The sequence below is a fragment of the Scyliorhinus torazame genome, chromosome 3 (genome assembly GCF_047496885.1).
Source record: "Scyliorhinus torazame isolate Kashiwa2021f chromosome 3, sScyTor2.1, whole genome shotgun sequence".
Classification (NCBI taxonomy): Eukaryota; Metazoa; Chordata; class Chondrichthyes; order Carcharhiniformes; family Scyliorhinidae; genus Scyliorhinus; species Scyliorhinus torazame.
In genome coordinates this window covers 259,663,858-259,679,901 of record NC_092709.1, presented here as the reverse complement: position 1 = coordinate 259,679,901, position 16,044 = coordinate 259,663,858, and the positions used below count along the sequence as shown (strand labels likewise).

Sequence of the window (16,044 nt, the reverse complement as noted above, 5' to 3'; positions counted from 1 at the left end):
GAATGTTAGAGTAATTCTAATTGTTTGCCATCTGTACTTGTGGCAAATTGTATTATAGTAGCTTCAGGTGTGACCAATGTAATTTTTTATGCCTGAACAGGGATTTAAAAATAACCAGGATGCCACTTCAGTAATTGCTGTCACAAATGATGTAAATTACTTGAATAAATCATCAAGGTTTCAACACATTAAGAAATATCGCAAGTATTTGGTGAACTATTTGCACTCGCAGGAGGGTCAGTTACCAACAGACTCAGATTTAAGATAAGTGACAAAGAATCAGGGGCGAAATTCTCCGGAAACGGCGCGATGTCCGCCGACTGGCGCCCAAAACGGCGCAAATCAGTCGGGCATCGCGCCACTCCAAAGGTGCAGAATGCTCCGCATCTTTGGGTGCCGAGCCCCAACCTTAAGGGGCTAGGCCCGCTCTGGATGAATTTCCGCCCCGCCAGCTGGCGGAAAAGGCCTTTGGTGCCCCGCCAGCTGGCGCGGAAATGACATCTCCGGGCAGCGCATGCGCGGGAGCGTCAGCGGCACAGGCCACCGTGGGGGCACCCCCCGGGGGTCAGATCGCCCCGTGCCCCCCCCAGGACCCCGGAGCCCGCCCACGCCGCCTTGTCCCGCCGGTAAGTAGCAACTCTAATTTACGCCGGCGGGACAGGCAATTTCCCGGTGGGACTTCGGCCCATTCGGGCCGGATAATCCAGCGGGGGGGGGCCCGCCAACCGGCGCGGCCCGATTCCCGCCCCCGCTGAATATCCGGTACCGGAGACTTCGGCAACCGGCGGGGGCGGGATTCACGGCGGCCAACGGCCATTCTCCGTCCCGCTGGGGGGTCAGAGAATGACGCCCCAGGTGTGGAATGCACTGTTTTGAAGTGTGGTGGAGACAGGTTCAATCGAGGCATTCAAGAGGTCATCAGATGATTACTTGAATAGAAACAATGTGCAGAGGTATGGGGAAGGTACGGGCAACAAGCAGAGGAATGGCACTAAGTCACGATGCTCCTCTGTAGAACTGCCGCAGGCGCAATGGGCCAAATGGCTTCCTTCTGCGCCATATAACAACTCTGTGATAGCGAGTTATTATGATCCGGAATGTACTGAAACGGTAGAAACAAAAGGAAATTTAATAAATAATTAAAAGGCAGAAATTTTCAGGGAAATGGAAAAAGAGTAGGTGAGGGAGACTAACTGAACACCTCTTTCAAAGAGCTGCTATAATGGGTCACATTGCCTCTCTCTGGATTACATGATTCTATTGAGACAGATTTTTAAAAATTTGTTCATGGGGCCAGCATTTATTGCCCATCCCAGAGGGCATTTTACAAGTCAACCACATTGCTGTTGAATCACATGCAGGCCAGCAGATTTTCGCTTCCCTAAAGGGCATTAGTGAAACAGATGCGAATGGTCATCAATCGAGTGTTAATTCCAGATTTCTATTGAATCCAAATTTCACCATCTGCAATGGTGGGATTCGAACCTTGGTCCCAGAGCATTACCTTGGGTCTATGGATTACTACTCCTGCGACAATACCGCTATGCCACTACTTAGATGACTACGATACAAACTCAACTAATTTAGGATCTACACTTGTATAAATGTATAACATGTGTTTCCTTCTATGGCAAACGATCTTCACATATGCTGGTTTGGTCACCCTCTTTTCTTTTTTCTTAGGGGACAGTTTTTGTTTCACATGTCTCATTCTGTTTGCCATTTAATAACTTTTATATATATTGTGAAATGATTCAGAGAATATTGCCAGCTGGCATTTTTCAGCAAAGTTAAACAGTTTTGAAACAGCTATCACATAATCAGAAACTAATCCTCAAACATTAACAAGAGCCCTAAGTAGATTGCTGTACATAATATAAACAAACATGTACAGCAAAGCTCTCCCATTTCGTTTGTTTGCAAAATTCTATCTTTTAAACTTCGAGATGTCAATGTATGTTGCTGCTGCTGCTTAAAATATATTTTGCTTACCTTGTAGACGTCAAAATTGTCAATAATTGCATCAAAACAGGTATAAAGATCATTCAGCAATGTCACAACCTGCAAAAAGAAACAATGCTCCTTAAAAGCCGAGGTTTGAAACAGTTCAGCAACAAACAAAGTAATTAATAACATTGCTGGAGAAAATACATTCTGGTATTAGCAAAGTAGAGCAAACTTTACAAGGAAAATATATTACAGAAAGGTCAGGCACCTCTTTAAAACTCCATCCAATTGTGCTTTGAGCTCATTGATACTGTCAGCCTAAATGGCCTTCCCTAAACAGAAAATGCTGGAAATGCTCAGCAGGTCTGGCAGCAACTGTGGAGAGTGCAACATGCTAATGATCTTTCAGGTCAATGATCTTTTATCAGAACGATCTGATGAAAGCTCATCAACCAGAAATGTTTACTTTTTCCTCTCTCTGGAGATGCTGTAAGATGCAAAATACTTTTGAGTATTTTCTGCTTTTACTTCAGATTGCTTGAATCTGTGGTATTTTGCTTTTGTTTACCCAAGGGGAAAACTTATCATAACTTCTGGGAAATGATGTAAGTGGCCATTATTTTAACTCAATTAAGATAATTATTTGGAAAGTTTAAATTTGCTGTGGACAAGTGCATGAATCATGCGATGTGACAAATTGAGAAGTAAGAAAAATATAAAAGCAGAGCCAGCAGTAAACTCAGTTTCTTTGAGGAAAAAGGAAACCCTGCCTATGTCTTTCAAAAGTGTAGTAAAGTGGAGTTTCCAGTTGTTGTGTTGTTCTAATTATATAAAGGGAACAATCGCTCATAATGGATTGGGTTAATATGTGGGTACATATGGATAGAAAGCTTGAAGACATCAACAGCTGAGCTGTGTGTGTGTTCTCTGCTCAATAACAAAAGTAAATTGAAGGCTGGACACACTTCCTTTCCAGTGATGTCATGCTGCTATCTCTCAAAGGCATATTACAACAGCAATGTCCACTGGTGTGAATTCTATTCACCTGGCATCTGGAAATATTCCAAGAAAATTACACACATGAAAGGCAAATTTCTCATTTTATTTTATACATCCTGGAAGTCCCGACATTGCTCTCACTGTAGCTTTTGTCTGTTTAATGATTCCAGCGTATTGATTTCCATCACAGATAGTTTTTATTATCACTTTGCCCATATAAATGACCTAATGCCTATTTCCGGTGTGGGGACTGCATTCTAATGTAGTGTGCAGCCCATTTTTGGTTGAATTAATTTGTGTTCCTGATGCCATATTGAATGATTGAAGATACTTTTCTGGACCAGCGACTCATGAACATTGTCAGGAATTCACAAATCTCATCCTTTTGCAGTCTCGAAAGGCGGGATAATTATTATCTGTTCGGGAATTTGAGAAATTAACTGTTTTGAATGTTTGCAGCCTGTCTATATCTTCCATCTTACTTTCTCCCAGTCACTAACATTTTTTTCTGTGCAGAGAGCTTTGTTTCTTGTGTCTTTCTGAATGAACAGTTGGAAGAAGCAATCATCCAGGATCTTTACTGAAAATGAAAGTTGCCAAAGTCTCTGAGGACCATGGGCTGCATTTGTAAATGCCACGAAGAATCCAGCATGAGTTTATAGAGCTTAAAAAAAATTATTTCCAACAATGTACACAGGGTCAGCAGTTCACGACTGGTTCCCTCTCTAGCCGGTACCACGCTGGCCAGCTCTATTTATACAGCTGCACTGCTAATGATTGCACCGCTTCCCCCTCATTGGGGAAGCTTATATTCCCCAAAGAACATGGGGCGCGATTCTCCACTCCCGCGCCGGTTGGGAGAATCGCCTGGGCCGCCAGATTTTCCCGCGACGCCGGTCCAACGCCCTCCCGCGATTCTCCCAAGCGGCGAGAACGGCCCCGTCGAGTTCCACACTGCGCAGGCCGGAGAATCGCCCGAGACACCCAAAATGGCGACTCTCCGGCACCCCTGCTATTCTCACGCCCGGATGGGCCGAAGTCCCGACGCCATTCACACCTGCTTTTTAAAGTCGTCAGCCAGTCGTGCTGGCTGACGCTGAGCAGGGAGGAGGTGAGCGGACTGTTCCGCAGCTCATGCAGGTGGGCGCATGGGGACGTGCACACCATCGATGACACCCTGGACCATCGGTATCCCGGCCACCTTGGCGAATCTATGTGCCCGTGCTTCCTGCTGTGCTCGGTCCTCGGGGAATTGAATGTCCCTGTCCGCGATGGCGTCCAGGGCGTCGGTGACGGCCCTGATGCACCTGTGGACCGATGCCTGTGATATCCTGGATAGGTCCCCGCTCGGCGCCTGGAAGGAACCGGTCGCATAAAAGTTTAGGGCCACCATCACCTTGCTGGAGACTGGTATCGCGTGTCCTCCTCCCATTCCACGTGGTGCGAGGTGCGCCACGAGCTGGCATATCTGTGCGACCATCTCCCTGCTGAACCGTAGTCTCCTCCTGCATGTGATGTCCGTTAGGGCTTCGAACGACATTCTGTCACGGTACACCCTCGGCCTTGCTGGACGCCTGTGGCGCCCTGGCACCACCATCAGTGGATCCTCCTGCTCCACCTGCTCCTCCTCCTCCTCCTGCTCCCCCCAATCACTTCCTCTGCATTCCTTGCCATCTGGTTGTGTTGGTGCCCGCACGGTTCACGCACTGTGGGGGTGGGATTCACTGAACACTGCCACTTGCACCGTCACTCCTGTACACGGGCACCACACAGCACCCCCCCCCCCCCCCCCCCCCCCCGCATCGCGGTTCATGGCAACAATTCCACATCAACTTACCACTGCGGCACTACGGGATTGCACAACATTGATGATTGGGTAATCGGGTGTGATCAGTGCCATGTTGAATGATGACAGCCCGCTCTGCGATGAGCTGTGTGCTCAGATTCGCCAGCCGAGGTCTGACTCATGGCTATAGCTGAACCATGCACTCCGGTGGTCACAGCCTTCGTGACAGATATTTCACCACATGCCCTCCGACTGTCCAGCCCCTCGGCTGCTCCAAACTCCACCTGCTGTACCGGCTCAGCTGTGGGGTGCGCACCAGACAGTGACCCGGGAGCCTCATCACTTATATGCCCAACCGAGGTGGGTGTCTCTGTGATGGTGAATGGTGTGGGAGACAGCAGTGCCGCAAGCTCGAGATCATCATTCGTCAGGAAGTCTGGTGTGTACTGGTCCCCCTCATGGCCCGGCACAAGCTCCATGCGGGCCATGTCGTCTTGACATCCAGGTGGATCCAGCGGGTGTGTGGCCGTGATGTGCGCTTCAACATGACTGTCCACCCTGTGCCCCTCACTAATGTCTGTCTCGGTGGTCTGAGCGTCCCGGTCCTGCGTCCCAGACTGAGAGGTCTGCCCTCCTGTCCGACCGACTGCCAACCTCTGGCGTGCGTCCCTAGGTGCAGTTGCCAGAGTGTGAGGGGGGGATGGGATCGGGGGTGCAGTGGCTAGAGTGTGAGGGGGATGGGATCGAGGGTGCAGTGGCCAGAGTGTGAGGGGGGGATGGGATCGGGGGTGCAGTGGCCAGAGTGTGAGGGGGGGATGGGATCGAGGGTGCAGTGGCTAGAGTGTGAGGGGGATGGGATCGAGGGTGCAGTGGCCAGAGTGTGAGGGGGGGCGATGACGGGTTGGGGTGGGGAGGACATGCAGGGTTCTCTCACTTGCTTCTGCTCCTCCGACCTGGCATGGCGCGACCTCCCGGGTGGCGGATCCCCCAGCGAGGTCCAGGGCTCTCTGCTCGTGAACGGTTAGGGGGTGCAGGACAGGAAAACCCCCTCCGGTTCTCATGCGCTCACGCTGGTTGTGGGCTGTCTTGTCCTGGTGGGGGGGGTTGGATAAAGCATCACTATTAGGCGGGTATCATCAGGGCATGCAGATATAGACTACACTGTTGCTGGTTCAGGAGACAGCACGCCATGGCTTCGCTCCAGGGGGGGTCCCGGGGCTCATGTGGGTCGAGTAGATAGTTGGGCACTGTGACCCCCCCCAACCTCCTCTGACCCCCCACCACCACCGCCCCTGATGCCCCCCACCACTGCCCCTGATGCCCCAATCCCCCCCAACACTCCCAACCCCCCCTGGCCCCCCCCCCACCCCACTTCCCCCCCGTGCCGGGGGGCGGGGTGGGGGGGGGCTGGGGGCACCCTCATGGCACTTACCCTGGTAGCCCGGGTGAGGCCATGCAGCTTCTTGCGACACTGCTCCCCAACCGGGGGGGGGGGGTCTGCCCCACAGCACTGACTGCGCTCCCGACCTCACGCCAGCCGCGCCTCACCACGCTAGATGGCTGGCGATGCCCACGTCTTGGGCAGAGGGTGTCCCTTCTCTGTTCGACCTCATCCACCAAGGTGTCCAGGTCCGTGTCCCGGAACCTCGGTGCGGCTCTTCGGGGCTCAGCCATCTCCTCTCTTCTCCTCCGGGTCCTCTGTGCGCGTATCGCGCCATTTATGACGCAGCGCCGTGTCATTTGGGCATCGCGCGGTGATGACATGGCCTTCGCGACACGTCACCCCCCCCCCCCCCCCCCCGAATTTCTCGCGGCCCCGATCCTACCCCATTTTCGGGCCCTGAATCGGTCGGGGTCGGGGCCGTTTCGCGCCGTCGTGAACCTTGACGGCGTTCACGACGGCGTGGGCACTTCGGCGCAGGAGTGGAGAATCGCACCCATGGGGTAACCAATTGTCCCCAGCCAATAGGATCGGGGCAAGTTATAACATTGCTCTCACCCTTTTTGAGAGTGAGAACTGACTGGTGGTGATTTAACCACTCCTCAGGTGAGGGGCAAGGTTGAGAAGGTCAGGTTTTCATGAATAACCTCAGCCGGTATGGGAATTGAACCCACGCTGTTGGCGTCACTCCACATCACAAGCCATCCGTGCAGCCAACTGAGCCAACCAACCCCCTATTCTGTGCTTAATCTCTGTTTTTAGCTCATTTGCATCTTCATGGTTTTTCCTTCTTCTCTGATTGCCCTTTCACTTACTCATGGCTGAATTTTGTTTTGCTATTTATGTTGCCTCTGCAGATATGCATTCTGTAGCTGTTATTGTCTCCCTCTGCTCATTTTATGATTTTATAAAACAAAATTTTACATGTTCTTATAGTCATTACTTGAACCAATTTCACTTTTAGGTTTTGTTTCATCAGGGGCGGCATGGTGGCACAGTGGTTAGCACTGCTGCTTCACGGCACCGAGGACCTGGATTCGATGCCGGCCCCGGGTCACTGTCCATGTGGAGTTTGCACATTCTCCCCATGTCTGCGTGGGCCTCACCCCCACAACCCAAAGATGTGCACGTTAGGTGGATTGGCCACGCTAAATTGTCCCTTAATTGGAAAAAAATAATTGTGTACTCTAAATTTATCAAAAAGATTATTTAAAAAAAGGTTTTGTTTCATCAAAGCATTCTGATTCGAGTTGTGTCTACCTCCCACACTCCCAACATTAGCCCTTCTAAGGAAATTCACCTTTACTCTACCATAGAGTTGTCATAAGTCCTCCTCCAACACATTTGCTTTGGTTGTTCCCTCATCCCATCAAATTCAGTCATTTTAATATTGTATACTTGCTTTTAGTTCTTGGCATTGTTTATTCCCAGCCCATATTAAACTTAACCATTCTGTTATTGCTGTCAGTCAGGTGTGCTACAACGTCCATTTTCTAAGCTTTATCAGCATAACTAACAAATGTGCTGTCTCTCATAACTACTTAGACATGATAAGTCCGGAAGCAGTCATGCATTATATTTATCAATACTGTCTCTAAATTGCTTGGGTATTCCTGCTTTATATTTGTTGATTAAAATCTCCCATTAAAGTAGGGATTGTTGTTCATACATTGCAATGTATTTCTTCATAAAACAAAATATCCTTCTTCTTCTGCTAACTTGATGGCCTGTAGTCCATGTGCTAGTTTTTTATGCTTAACCAGGGTGATTTGAATATCTACCGTGGCACGGTGATCTCAGGCAGCCCTCTGTTCAAAATCATCATTTTGGTCCGCCCTGTTTAAATATTGAGGTGGTCTTCTCACTCTGAACTGCTCTGCCTGACAGCTGAAGAGCAGATCAGACAGTTCATTGAAGATTCAAGCCAGGAAGACTTCCCCTTTCCTTACATCTGCTTCCTCAGCCCTATGCATTTAAAACTGCTGCTTTTTTGAAGTGTCAAAGCATTCCTAGAAAGCCGACAACACTTGAAAAGCCTTGAAATCCCTGGAGATCCTTTGAAATGATAAACGTTTATTCAATTTCATAGTGCAGTATCTTTAACTAGCCTTTGATTGTTAAGTTACGAGAATACCACCTTGGTGACACTGCTAGTGCCAACGGGACACTGTCCCAATTCTCCGTAGTGGGAGCACTTTGGCTCTGGAACAGAGAATCCCGGCCTACATTAATTTTCTTCCTTCTAGTCTTAATCACAATTAGTGAATACAAGCATTCATTTGCATATATTAACAACTTAATGTTAGTGTTGTGTTTAGTCAGAAAACAATGGAGAGTCCTTTTTTGTTTGTCCAAGCATGTCTAGTTTCATCACTATTGAAACTTATTTGCCGCCAGTAAGTTAAAAAATGGCAAAGGATGTAACATCGCAGTACATTTTGCAAGTCTGATATTGGCCCCTTCAGGTCGTGCAGGCCCTTGTTGGTACCATTCAGGCTATGATTCATATTCATGATTATAATCATTCAAGAATGATTTATCACTCATCGACATTGGAATGAAATATCACAGGAAAATCAATTCAGAAGGGTGGAAAATTAATATAATTAATTAACCATGTACTACCTGCAGTGGTGTACTTTCCGCAGACATTGTAGTGAATCCTACAATATCACTGAAATAAATTGTGACACTGTCAAATGCCTCTGCTTGTACTGTCTCACCCCACTTCAGCTGTTCTGCCACTGAGCTGTAACAAAAAATAAAAAGCATTTAATTAAGAGCACATTATGAATGTCTCACATCAAAGAGCTTTTTGACTTAGACACATGGCAGAGGTTGACTTTCATCACCAACTGACACAAGAATCACATGTCTTTACATTATCATCTAAATTAATACGTTTTTGAACATCTATTTATTTTACTGCCTGACCTTTTTATGACTCAACTAATACACTCAGAACGTAAATTATGTGTTTGCATTTGAACTGCATAACGCATTTCAATTTTCCATAAAGAAAATAAGTTTGGTGAATTTTGAAATAAACAGCCTTTCATTATCGCTTCTTATCACCTTCATTATCTGCATGACGAAAAAAGGCTGCATTATCTTCTGCTTGGATTTTGTCAATAGTAATTAGAATGTTTCCATTTTTTAACTAGCAGCCAAAAGGCAGAGGGAAACATAAAGGTACATGCAAAGAGAGAGATAGATTTTTGCCACAAGTGAGGGTCTATTGCCGATCCTTTATTGAACCTTTCCAATGGTCATTCCAGTAGCCCCACTAAAGAAGTGATGAACTTCAGGACCCACAGGTTAATTGTGGCAATCCACAGGATCAATTCTCCAATACTCCCCGAAGCCCAGCCTCCCCCCCTTTGCTATCAAAATAGAGGATTATATCCAAATGTAGCCAACACCTATTCCCCACTATGGCATCACCATCCGTTTCCAATTGGTGCTTCTTGCATACCAAATTGTTGTGCATTGATAGCTTACAAAATTCTAAAGATTAAAAGTTTGGTACATAACATGAATAGTTTGGAATTTGATTACAGAAGCACCAGTAAAAATCCCAGCACACCATATAACAGAAATTATAACAGAATGGTCTTTTTCTGGGTTGTTATTCTATGTTTCCACGAATCTACAAAATTGTTATCCTGTACACCCCTGTAGTTATAAAACAGTGAATCTTCTGACTCAGCATGAGTAATGCAATGTTTATGCATAGTCCTGTCAACATGTTCTATTACATATTTGTATGTCAATGCTTATAATGGAAACTGTCTCTGTAAATGTGTCAGACTGTAATTACACCCGCCTGGCGCTGAAGGTATACCATATTAGAATCAAAAGCGAGGGGTCCACAATTATCAGCTTTTGCACTCTCAGCATGTGCCAGCAATGTTGAAAAAGAAAATCCAAGTAGATTAATTAATGAAAATATGTTTAACAAACTTAGCTTCAAACATATGAGGCAGAATTTTTTGGTCCCCTGCTGGTGGTTTTGCAGGCACGAGGGCTTATATTAAGTGAGTGGCCTTCCCACCAAGCTCCCATCCACCCCCAACCTGTCTGTAATTTGTTTGCAAGGGGGTGGGGGGGTGAAGGACTTTGTCAGCAGACCCACCCTTACCCCAATTGAGACAAAGTGACCAATTAATGGAGACTTAAGGGCCACTACCTAAGGTTATTTCAGGGTTTGGGCCGAAGCAACTGAATTAATGACCACAAATGGTGGAACAATTAAAATTGGGAATGCTCATACGGCCAGAATTAGAGGACCGCCCATATCTCAGAGGGTTGTGGAATTAGAGGAGATTACAGTGATAGGGAGGGAAGAGGCCATGGAGAGATTTGAAAACAAGGATGAGAACTTGTACATCAAAACATATTCGACTGAAAGCCAATGTGAGCACTGGGATGACAACAGTAGGGGGACAGAATTTGCTCAGAGATAAAATATGGAGAGCAGAGTTTTAGAAGACCTCTAGTTTGCAGAGTGTAGAATGTGAGAGACCTGCTGTGAATGCTTTGAAATAGTCCAGAGGAAACAAAGGCATGAATGAGGATTTCAGCAGCAGCTTAACTGAAACAGGGACATAAATCAAGAGTATAATGTTGGAATTAATTATAGTTTTAGATAATTTATATTTGTATTTCTGTGTGTTGGCCATAATCTATAGCTTTACATTTGAGTTTAACCTTAATTTGTGTTTCTGTATTTGTACATTCAGAATGGAAGTTGAATTTCACTTTAAATTTGCCTGCATTTTAATGAGGTATTCATGACTCTAAAGCAAACACAGGGGGCTGGATTCTCCCAAAATGAGAAGATGTCCCCATGCCGGTGTAAAAATGGTGGAGTTCTATTCTCGAAATTCCTATTAAAAAGTTGAACTAATTCAATGCCCTGCAGGAGACCAGCAGGGACCCGGAGTAAATCTCGCAGCTTTAGCTGTGAATGTGGTCCCCTGCACCTCCGGTGTGAAGTCCGCGCATGCGCATGGCGATGGCCTCCAGCGGCCACACTAAGCTCCATGGCTGACTTGTACCGCGGAGCCACACAGAGAAAAGAAAACCCCCGATCGGCCGCGCGCCCGAGCCAGACATGTTTGGTGGGTTCATTGTGAGTAAATAAAGTAAACGCTGGAAGATCTGCTTGATAGATGTTGCCTCCACTCACTGATCAGGGGCGTCATTGGCTTCATAGGCTTCATAGCAGTTGGACACAAGTGAATGGTTGTTATGCCATTTGAGCAGGCATTTAAGAGTCAGCCACAGTCAGCTGTGGGTCTGTGAGTCACATGTAGGTCAGCCTAGGTACAGGTAAAGATGGTACATTTCCTTTTCCAAAGGACATTAGTGAACCAGGTGGGGTTTTATGACTATTGACATTGGTTTCATGATTATCATAGACTTTTGATACCAGGGGCGAAATTCTCCGACCCCCCGCCGGGTCGGGGGCGGGAATCCGGCCGCGCCGGTTGGCGGGACCCCCCGCTGGATTCTCCGGCCCGGATGGGCCGAAGTCCCGCCCAGGAATTGCCTGTCCCACCGACGTAAATCAAACCTGGTATTTACCGACGGGACCAGGCGGCGTGGGCGGGCTCCGGGGTCCTGGGGGGGGCGCGCGGGGCGATCTGACCCCGGGGGTGCCCCCACGGTGGCCTGGCCCACGATCGGGGCCCACTGATCCGCGGGCGGGCCTGTGCCGTGGGGGCACTCTTTCCCTTCCGCCTCCGCTACGGCCTCCACCATGGCGGAGGCGGAAGAGACTCTCCCCACTGCGCATGCGCGGGAAACTGACAGCGGTCGCTGACGCTCCCGCGCATGCGCTGGGAAACTGACAGCGGCCGCTGACGCTCCCGCGCATGCGCCGCATTTCCGCGCCAGCTGGCGGGGCAACAAACGCCATTTCCTCCAGCTGGCGGGGCGGAAATCCCTCCGGCGTCGGCCTAGCCCCTCAATGTTGGGGCTAGGCCGCCAAAGATGCGGAGACTTCCGCACCTTTTTGCCGGCGCGATGCCCGTCTGATTGGCGCCGGCTTTGGCGCCAGTCGTTGGGCATCCCGCCGTTGGGGGAGAATTTCGCCCGTGGTCTCTCATCTTGAACTCTGAAGGCAGCTCCAGGTCTTCTTCAGGTAAGTCCCAACTTTTGCACAATGCGTTAGTCCAGATGAGTTCTGGACTGACGTGTATTCCCGCTGGCATGACAGGTTTCGGGGGGAGATTCCTATTGGGCCTTCATCTGCATCCAATTATGGGGATACAAATTAGTTTCCCACTGACATCAGGCAGGGTTCCTGATCTGCCATGGCGGGCACCATAAGAAGGTCCTGCTGTAATTTAATGCTGGCATGTAACCGATATTTGGGCCTCATGATGAATTCTATGCCCCAATCCCACTCCTCCCCCAGTCCACCGTGGGGGCATGGGAAAATTTTGCCCTTCCTGATCTCAAGCTTCACTGCAATTATGAATGCCAGACGTTGCTGCCCAATTTACTCCTTAATAATGATGAATGCTGATAATCTCACTGTTACTGTAACAGTAAATTCCACGCCAATGTCACAGCATTTGTGCAATTAATTAATCATTGCTACGTTTGCTACGTGCTACGTTTTTGCCAAACCTTCTGTCTTGCAGCAGTGCACCATAGACCTCCACACATTTGGCTGAAGCAAATGTAAACATGCAGTCTCAACTTTAAATATTCCATGCAAAATGTTCAAACCTAAATAAATTAAGCAAACCCAGCCATATACATGTCCAAGAGGTAAAGATATATAGCTTTGATTAATTGTAGATTGACAGGGCTATTTTTTGACCTCCGATTCTATTGCTTTGATAAATATTCAGCCTGCCAGGAGTAACAATAGATTTTCTACAAGGATAATTTATATTGTATTGGATAATAGTTTAAATTCATTGCTACATGAGCCAATACGTTTCCTGTCATTGTCAGATACCAGCGCCAGGGACCTGGGTTTGAGTCTGGCCTAGGGTGACTGTGTGGAGTTTGCACGTTCTCCCCGCGTCTGTGTGGGTTTCCTCTGGGTGCTTCGGTTTCCTCCCACAGTTCAAAACTGTGCAGGTTACGTGAATTTATCATGCTAAATTGCCCTTTAATGTCCAAAAGGTTAGGTGGGGTTACGATAATAGGGCAGGGGAGTGAGTCAAGATGGGGTTCTCCTTTGGAGGGTCGGTGCGGACTCATTGGGCCGAATGGCCTCCTTCTGCACTGTAGAGTTCTATGGTTCTGTGATGTGTTTAGTTATGCAGATTATTGCTACTTTTAATTCCATGTCAGCTATGTAATAATTTTGGTGGACTAGCAAATCTCGCATTATACTTCTAATTAAGCATTGAAAGGTACATTGTTTTACAGTGGGGAAGGTGTTATGCAATGCAAGAAAAAATGAACTTGCGACTTCCGAAGGCAGCCATGGAGTGACTGGTCGCATACAGGGCAGCTTTGGCTCAAAGTCGTTGGTGTAGATACTTTATACACGTAAGTGGGGTAGTTCCAGTCGGAAAGTGGTGCAGAAGGTGTAGAGGACGTGGTTGTGCCAAGATTGGCTTGTCTACTGGCTACCAGATCTGCCAAAAAACAGTCAAAGATCTGGCGAAGAAATTGGAGGGGGCCTGTGGCACAGCAACAATTGTGAGAATGGTGGAGAGGGAAGGGTCATTGCCAGTGGGAAAAGCCCAGGTGGAGCAGTGGATGGCCTGCAACAAAGATGAATTCCGACAGCAAAGGAAGGAGATCCAAGGGGACTGGGGGAAGACCGGGGGAGCAGTAGCACCTCTGTGAGGATTGATGGACCGAGTGGAGAAGTGCCTTGAGGCACAAAGAGGAAATATATAAGACGGTGGTTTCTGACCAGCGAGACTGGGCTGTGTCCCTGGAGGAGGAGGTGGGGATCCTGGGGACTTATACAAGTCGCTGAGGGTGAAGGTGGAGGAGCAGGAGAATAGGTCCAGGCAGCAGAACCTGCGGATTGAGCAGCTGCCAGAAGGTGTGGAAGGAACGAATGCCACAAAATACTTATCAAGGATGTTGGGCGCCTGGTGGAGCAGGGAGTGCTGGTCAAAGCCCCAGAAGTGGACAGGGCCCATAGGTTTCTAAGGTAGGGGCTGAGAGCGGGGGAGCCGCCATGGGCGGTGATTGTGCGGATGCACAAATTCATGGAGAAGGAAAAGATCTTGCGATGGGCCAGGGAGAAGCGAGACTGTGAATGTGAGGGGAACCGTGTCCGACTATATCAGGATATAGGTCCAGAGCTCGCAAAGAGGCGTGCGGGATTTAATCGGGCCAAGGCATTGTTGTACCGAAGGAAGATCCGGTTTGGGGTGCTGCACACTACGAAATTGTGGGTCACATTCGAAGGCCGGGAGTACTATTTCAAAACGTCGGAAGAGGCTAATGACTTTAAAAGCTGTATCTGTAAAGGTTGTTGTATGTTGCAGGAGGGTAGTTTTTTATTTTCCCTTTTGTTTGTTGATGTTATTGTATATTGTATTTTGGGGAGTTATAAGTTTGTATGTTTGTACAGGGGTATCCGCTCCACCTCCGCACCTTCTGTGCTGTCTTTTTGGAAGGGGTGGGTTAATCCTGAAGAAGAGGAAGGATTCTTTGGAGTGTGGGTCATTAAAAGCCCATTGTGTTGTTGAACACTGATTTAAAGCTGCTGGTTCAGTTGGTGGTGGGAAGGATGGAGGAATGCATGCCAGGTGGTCTCTGAGGATCAAAGAGATTTTGTAAAGGTCAGCAGCTCTCCAGTGAAATCAGCTGACGAGGCACTTAAAATTGGAGGGGATGCGGTGCTAATGCCACTGCGCGGGAACATGGGCGGGATTCTCCTTTGGGGGGTCGTCCGCTTTGCCAGCAGCACACTCACGCCCATGGATTTCTTGACGGCATGGGGGTGGCCACAATGGGAAACCTGATTGGCCGGCTGCCAGGTCGGAGGATCCCGCTTCCAGTGGAGGCACGCCGCACCAGAAAACCTGTCTGGCGGGACGTAGAATCCCGCCATAGAGATTTAAGCTGGGAGAGGTGATTGGGATGTGTGGGAAGTGGAGGGAGGTGGAGAGGGACTTGAATCTGGAAGAATAGTTTGAGGGATTGGACTAGTTGCGGGAGATGTTTGAGTTGCCAAGGGGGAGTGAATTTAGGTGCATGCAGGTGTGGGACTTTGCAAGAAAGGAGTTGAGGGCGTTTCTCAGGCTGCCAGGGTATATCCGATTGGACCAATTGTAGCTCCCGGATGAGTCGGGAGAGGGTAGAATTGGGGATATATATGGATGGTTGGGAGCAAGGGGTGGGGCGCAAGTGGTGAGGATCAAGTGCAAGTAGGAGGAGGAGTTGGGAGGAAATAGACTGGGGTCTGTGGTGTGAGGCAATGCGCTGGGTGAATTCAACCTCCTCTTGCGCAAGGATGAGCTTCATTCAGTTCAAGGTAGTGCATAGGGTGCATATGACTCAGGCAAAGATGAGTGGCTATGTTGAAGGGGTACCTGACGAGTGTGAGAAGTGTGGGCGAGAGCCGATGACTCAAGCGCACATGTTCTGGGGTTGTGAGAAGCTGGAGGGGTACTGGGAAGGGTTGTTTGGGATACTATCTACAATTGTGGGGGTGAAGGCCAGGCCGGACTTAATGGTGACAATTTTGGGGGTATTGGAAGTGCGGGAGCTGCTGGGGAGGATGGGGCCGATGTTGTGGCTTTCGCCTCTCTAATTGCCCGGCGAAGGATCTTGCTGAATTGGAGGTTGGATACATCACCGAGGGTGGCAGCCTGGCTGGGGGACCTGTATGACTTTCTTTGGTTGGAGAAGATCAAATTTGAGTTGAGGTGGTCGG

General features: G+C 48.5%; 1 protein-coding gene across 2 annotated transcripts in view; it reads right to left on the bottom strand.

Moving 5' to 3' along the window:
* The window catches only part of npr2 (natriuretic peptide receptor 2), a 278,856-nt gene that overhangs the window by 35,631 nt on the left and 227,181 nt on the right, over nt 1-16,044 (bottom strand). For both annotated transcript variants that reach the window (XM_072497159.1, XM_072497157.1), the window contains exons 17-18: nt 8,799-8,922; nt 1,993-2,061 (exon numbers count right to left, since the gene is read on the bottom strand). In XM_072497159.1, coding sequence (XP_072353260.1) covers nt 1,993-2,061; nt 8,799-8,922 — 193 coding nt within the window. The remainder of the gene's footprint in view (nt 1-1,992; nt 2,062-8,798; nt 8,923-16,044) is intronic.